This window comes from Manduca sexta, unplaced genomic scaffold (assembly GCF_014839805.1).
Source record: "Manduca sexta isolate Smith_Timp_Sample1 unplaced genomic scaffold, JHU_Msex_v1.0 HiC_scaffold_686, whole genome shotgun sequence".
NCBI lineage: Eukaryota > Metazoa > Arthropoda > Insecta > Lepidoptera > Sphingidae > Manduca > Manduca sexta.
Window position 1 is genome coordinate 1 of NW_023595502.1, and position 7,255 is coordinate 7,255.

General features: G+C 35.8%; 1 protein-coding gene across 1 annotated transcript; it reads left to right on the plus strand.

The window, feature by feature from the left end:
- The first annotated feature begins 4,518 nt into the window (after window positions 1–4,518).
- Window positions 4,519–6,973, plus strand: LOC115453804. The gene is made up of 3 exons (XM_030182531.2): window positions 4,519–4,677; window positions 5,358–5,474; window positions 6,615–6,973. The coding sequence occupies exons 1-3, from the start codon at window positions 4,557–4,559 to the stop codon at window positions 6,716–6,718; spliced, it is 342 nt and encodes a 113-aa protein (XP_030038391.2). The 5' UTR covers window positions 4,519–4,556; the 3' UTR covers window positions 6,719–6,973.
- Window positions 6,974–7,255: the final 282 nt, after the last annotated feature.

Sequence of the window (7,255 nt, forward strand, 5' to 3'; positions counted from 1 at the left end):
ACAAGCAAATTCATCCCTTATTTATCACTTAAACCATATTCATTGTCTATAATTTCATTATCCCTAGGTCCCTGAAACCGCTAATATGTTTCATCGGGAAAATGTCGTACCTGGCCGGCGGGATGGCCATCATCATCCGCGGCCGGCAAGCCAGTCGCAAGGAGGCGCCGATCCTGGTCGTGGCGCCGCACTCCTCGTTCCTAGACAGCTGTATTGAAATGATGATCTCCATCGTGATTTTAAATATAATTCGTCAGGCAAGTCATCAAAAATTTGCGAAAGCAACGTCTACATTCGTGATAACACAAACATTGTGCGCAGACTAAAAATTACTTAATAATAACAGCAAACAAATAATAGTATCAGTGCAAAGGATAAAAAATCTTGACACTAAGTGATACGGGGCGCAACGAACATGCTAGAAGGTTGAACCTTTATGGAGTCCTTACACAAAGTAAGGATTTTTATTAATTCACCTCTAAGTTCTCTAAGTTATGTAAAAACGGTCAAGCGCACGGCAATAAATAAATAAAAGATCCTTTTAAATTCTCGGAATTGTATACCGAATAACTACGCGGGTCAAGTTGAGGGTATAGGTAATCATGAATAAATAAAACATTTTGTTAATTGAAATTTAAACATATTTATTTATATGCTATCAAGTAAATGTCAGCTGCTTAGAGATTATTTTATTTTTTGGATAATACGGTGGTATTAATATTTTATGTATAATAAGACAAGGAAAATAAAAAAAAAACTCGCCATGTTATAAAATAAAGTATTACAAATAAACTAAGAACTTTTAATTGAATGTCTTTGTATTCCTCTGAATAATATCACGACATGTTCACGGATAAAACACATCTACGACCAAAACTATAAATTCCTCGTGAGTTTGAAGCGTAGCAAATAACCGTCGTATTCATGAAAGAACCCGAACGCTTTTTTCGATCTATTTTAAAAATGGACCAATCAGAACGAAGTGTTTTTGACATGCTTACATATTAGTTATTTTGATTGGTTCATTCTTGGAATCAGATTGAGATTGAGATTGTATTGAAAACGGATTAAATTTGTTAAATAACCGTAAGTGACTTGAGGAATTAGCGTTTAAATTACTTAAATTATGCCGTCTTCCAATAGTTTACCTCTAGAAATTTTGTTGGAGTTAAAAACAAATATAATATTAGAATTTCATGAGTTTGCAGCGCTATCAAAAATTGTTTGTAGCAACTGAACAAACTCATCAATAATATAAGGATAAGCATTTTATTTCAAACGCACTTATCAGTAACCACGAACGAATAACATGAAATTAATTTTATTAAGTACGTAACTATTCCTTAGTTTATTATATCGTGAAAGGCATAGTAACACGTAAGGAAAACAAATAATAATTTTATTGTATGATTTTCAAAATAATATTCCAATAGATGGAAATGAGTTACGATGTTGTCCTTTATAAAATCATAGATTAATATTAATAGAGTATGCATAAAGGTAATTAAAATATTCTCTACATAATTACAGATGTTAAATAAACTTAAATGTGAGATAATGAACACGTGTACTTAGCCATTGGAATTGTTTTAGTATTATCATTTGTATGTTTTTTTACCCGTTATTACGTCATTGCTTTCGATTATTTGCGAATAGCATATATTGGTTTATTTGGTATGGAACCAAGCGTTGTCGGAGGAGACTTCTCGCTGCCAGCTGTGGGGCCTCCATGGTCAACCTCCGGAGGTCCACTTTTGCGAGTCTTACCTCAGGAGGGGCCGCATTAGCCAGTACCGTGCAGGGATAGTTTCGGGCGATTGCTAGACACTTTCGTCAGGAAACCGAACAGGAGCTTTAATTGTCACCGTGCTGGTTTATATTTTTCATTCTGGCAAGACAAAGTGACTGCACTGCATCTAGTAAGCGCAATGCCGTCCAGATAAAGTTTCAAATGGCAATAGATGACTATCTCGTACCATTCGACAGAATCATGATGATCTATTAGAATGCTTCTTCACGCTACGACAGGAGGACCCAATATTATTGAAAGTTTATGGTATTAAAGACTAGGTCCGGTGTATTATAGAAAATGTATAGTTTTAAAAACGATTATTACGAAAACTTATTTTTAAATAAAAAAAAAATGCAATTAGCCTAAAACGGCTTATTCTAAATAACACGACACTAATGACGAAACATTTTTATAAGTAATTACAAATTTAAAAAATCTATACTTATAATAAATCTGTAGAGAGGTCAATTCTGTACATGAAATATATTTCCTGAATAACTATCAAGGGGTGATTAGGGATCGATACTGATGCCAAAAATGCAATTAGTAAAATTTTTGTCTGTCTGTCTGTATAACCGTTATAGAAACAAAAACTACTCGACGGATTTTAACGAAACTTGGTACAATTATTTGTCATACTCCTATGCTGGTTATAGTATACTTTTCATCACGCTACAATTAATAGGAGCAGAGCAGTGAAGGGAAATGTTGGGAAAACGGGAGAAGTTACTCCATTTTTTAAGCTTCTGTTGCGTGTGCAACCTTAATGGTTAAAGCTACACAGAAATCATGTATGACGGAAATGTTCTCCTTAAAAATATGTAAAAAATATCCCACGACAGCATATGTCTATCTTTTATGGTTGACTCACAATAACACGTGTAACTCCCGATAGCTTAGCAGTTCGAAGCTTCCTCATTATATTTGTCTACTCTTACGTTTATAACACTCTCAGTCATCCCTAATTAAAAAGTTAACATTATTAAATATTCCATAAAAAATAATCATAGAAATCGGTATAGGAACACCAAAGTTATACATGAAATACACTAATAATAAGCCATCATGCGTGAATACTGAATCATGCTATAAGGATTATTTTGTATATATATAAGGTCGCGAACGCACAGGCAGGCGGCTTGCTTGGCACCTAGAGGCTAGCGAATCACCTAGCGAGTAGCTTCGTAAAACGAACATTCTCGAACGTTCGCGACCGGCTCCATTTTTGAAGTCCGAAATCCACGCGGGCGAAGCTGCGGGCGGAAGCTAGTACTAAATAAATCTTAAAAAATATTACTGAACTCCCTTGAGTTACTTTCAAATAATAAAATTAATTTTAACAAAAAATTAAACCGTCTTCAAAAACTTAAACTTAAACTCTTCACTAGATAGAGGTCTACTCTCAGTGCGTATATCCATGGCAGTTTTTTTATTATTTCTTACATTGTATGACGAGCCGAGGTTGCCGTCCGCCTGATGATAACCGATACGACCGCCCATAAACAATAAAACACCATCCAACACCATGAATTACAAAGTATTGTTTGGTATTCCACTGCGCTCGCCATCCTGAGACATGAAATATTGAATTATTATGTCCAGTAGTTACACTGGCTACAATGTCCTTCAAACCGGAACACAACAGTGACTATACGCCGCTGCTTGGCGGCAGAAATAGACATTGTGGCAAAAACCTACCCAGTACTCAGGCGTACTCTCACATATGAGAAACCTACCACCAGTGTTCATATCGGGAATGGATTTTCATAATGTCTGACACATTGGGAAAAAATAAAATATTAAACCGTGATAAATTCGAAATTTGTTTTATTTCGATAATGTGTAATTTGTTAAAAGAGGGAGATGACATATTACAGTAGTAAGATGACATATTACAGTAGTAAGATGACATGTTACTGTAGTAAGATGACATGTTACTGTAGTAAGATGACATATTTTGACAAAAATTCCGTACCTATCTTCATGATTGACATTTAAAAGCCAATTAAGAATAGTTTTTATTTTTAAAAACAGGCGCCTCCAATCTCCACTTAAACATAACAAAAGTTTTATTCAAGGTCGACTAATCGAGAAAAACGCAATAGAAACCTAACATTTTATAAGTAACAATTCGTCGCTGTCATATCAAAATGTTGTATGTTTGGTTTTTTTAAAAATTAGAATGCGTCCCTTCATATGTTTACGAATTTCCATGTACTAGTTACATCTGTTTTTAATGATATTATGGTTGAAAAGACACAGTAACCGCGGTGATAGCCTAGTTCAGTGTGGAACGGACTGCCGAGACGAATGTCCGCAGGTTCAAAACCGAAAGGCACACACCTCTGACTTATTAAAAAATTATGTGTGTATTGTTTGTGAATTATCAAAGGCAAGTCTATCGCCATATCGGGCACGAATTCCAGACTCCGGGCTGATACTGAGCAGAAAAACCCAAATATCACTTTTCAGACAGGACCTCAGAGCGCTGCCGCACCGCACATACTATAGAACTATGCCACCGCAGTAATTAAGTTTATGACAAACACAATAATTGTTATTTGTGAAATGCAGACCAATTCAAAACAACGATTAAGCCATTAAACAGATGTAAATTCTAATGTCCAAGTTACTATTTATTGCTCTTTGGTTTTTTACTGACAAATTTGCAAAATTCCAGTGATAATGCTCACCTGCGTTGTATAATATATAAAGCTCCAACCTTCTATATCCACCGCAACGTAACTCGTCCCTCAATGTCAAGATGGCGGCGTGGTGGGCAGGTCGTGTGATCACGTTCTTTTTGTGTGTCCTCTTAGCCGTCGTTGAGATGGGAACTCCGTTCGGATTCCTGCCTATATCGGAGTCTTTTAATGCTGCTTCCAGTAAGTAACCTATTCCTTGTGCCTATATTTTATTTTTAAGGGTTTTTATACTAGCAAATCCAATATCATTTCCCGAACCTCAAAACGGTTGTCGTATTGCTTACGCTATACCATCACTTTACCGCCTGGAAAGTCAGTCTAGTCATCTATCAAAAGTAAATCATGAAATAGCCAATCGCTTTTACAACTTTATTTAGGCATATTGTGTAAAATGTGAAAACATTGGCATTAAAACAAGGATCAAAGGATATTCCTTGTCGTTTGAGAATATGAAATATTAGTATTACACGGTGAAAACACAAACGTAGGACGAACCATAACAAAAAATAAAAGTTAGTTGTAAGAATCTAACTTTGAATAGGGAATGCTTCCGCATCTCAAGCTCTTTGTTCACTAGATGCTGTTAAGGAAATACCTACACATAGATTCAGCACTAAATGTCAGACATTAGGTACGTCTCATAATGATAATTATTTCATTTGCATTGGACTATCATCCTTCCATTGGCAGAAATAATTAAATAAATAGGAAACCAGTCATGATACCAGAAAAACCTGTTGAATTCTCGCCTCGTAATGATTAATAATATGATGAATATATTCTAAATCCCCTAGTGTTATTGATTCCCATTAAATTTAACAAGGAGTGTGAATAAATATTATATTATTTTATTTTTACAGAGAATTCAGGCAATTTGATGAATTCCGGCACCTTAAACAAGGGTTTTAACAACAGTGTCCGGTTACTTCGGGAAGCGGCTTTCAATAAGGAAAATAACGATTTCGAGTTGATAATGGGTAGGTAATATCATCTGCTATTATTTTTATGAGTATCAACACGCTAATAATTTATCCAATGCAACAAATATAAGAGCGACAGTTGTCTAGTTGGGTGTGGAACGGACTGTCGAGTCGAATGTCCGCCAGTTCGAATAACAAGGGCACGCACCGCTGACTCTTCTAAAGTTATGTGTTTACACTTTGTGAATTATCGCTTACTTAACGGGGAATTAAATCATTGTGAGGAAACCTGCATGCTTGAGAAGTTCTCTATCGGAATTTGGAGGGTGTGTTTAGTCTACCAATCCGTACTGGGCCAGCGTGGTGGACTGTATATAATACATGGCTGATACTATTACTATTTTATTATTAACAAATGTAACATTTAATAGAAAATGCAAGAAATTAAATTAAATATTTAAAAACAATAATTTCCTAGTGAACTGTCTAGTTTTACAACAGCACCCTCATAATTTAAACAAAATTCTAGCCATGGAAATAATTATTTTGAAATTCTGGTTTAACATACTAAAACTTCAGACACAAAGCGACGCTGTACAACTCGCAATCCAAGAATCAAATTTTAAACGTGATCGACACAATGTAGGTAATTTGCAGCATGTGAAAACATGACTGTACCGGGTGTGCGTCCGTTGTGAGAACTCAAAAAAATATATTTTTCCAATTCCTAGCTAACGTAAAATTTCAATTATGTTGAAAGTTTAGCTACTGGTGGTAGGTACCACCGCAATGTCTATTTAAAATAACATCTCACGTCTCAGGATGGGGAGCGCAGTTGAATACCAAACAATACTTTGTAACTCAAGGTGTTGGAAGGTGTTTCTTCTGTTTATGGGCGGTCGTATTGCTTAACATCAGACGAACTGCAAGCTCGTCTCGTCATTCAAGGAGCAATAAAAACAAAAAAGCTAGATGTAATCGGAGAATAGGTACTCGTTGGGTTTCACTGCTTAATATAACAATATGTTTTACTGTCCATCTCGGCAGCAGTGTAAACAAGACATCTTCAGAAAATATAATCTACAGTAAATATGTTCGGTCACTACGAGAATAAACTCGCGAGCTTAGTAAATACTAGTTATATCGTTATGCTGGTATAACTAGAAGTTTTATAACATTAAGCTGCATGTGTTCCAGTGTCACCCAACCGAAAGAAGCGGCAGCCAGCGTTAGAGAAGTCTCAGGCGCGTCGATCACGGTCGGCGAGCATCCGAGGCGGCGCCACTAAGTCGAGGATATGATCAACTCCCGCCTGCCCCGGCTTGAAGTTGAATACATCAAAATAGTCACGCTGTAATAAATGCGATTTCTAGTTTAGCTTTTAAATTTTATTTGCATCGAAATCAATTATTGACTGTACTGGCGTTAATGTTTGCAACAGGACCTTTGTTCAAATGCCTTCCTGCTTTATCGTAATATATTAACATGTCCGGTAAAGATTTTATACACGTTAATACACACAATTTTAAAATAGGCAATATAATAATAAATACATATTAAAATCCATTCAGACTATTTTATTTACAACGTTCTATTCGGTATGCCTGTAATTATAAATTGTAGTATACATTTTATACCAAGTATGTACTTTAGGTATATATATGAAAGAACGGTAAAACAGACAAAGGTAGCTGCTGGTGTGGAAACCGCGATTAATAGAAGCAGTGTAGGGCGCCGCACGATGGACCTATTACTTGAAAAAAGGCGATAGGTAGTCTAAGGATACGTGCTGCTCATGGCTGAGATACTTGGCTTTCACTTGAGGAGGAGTATGTTTA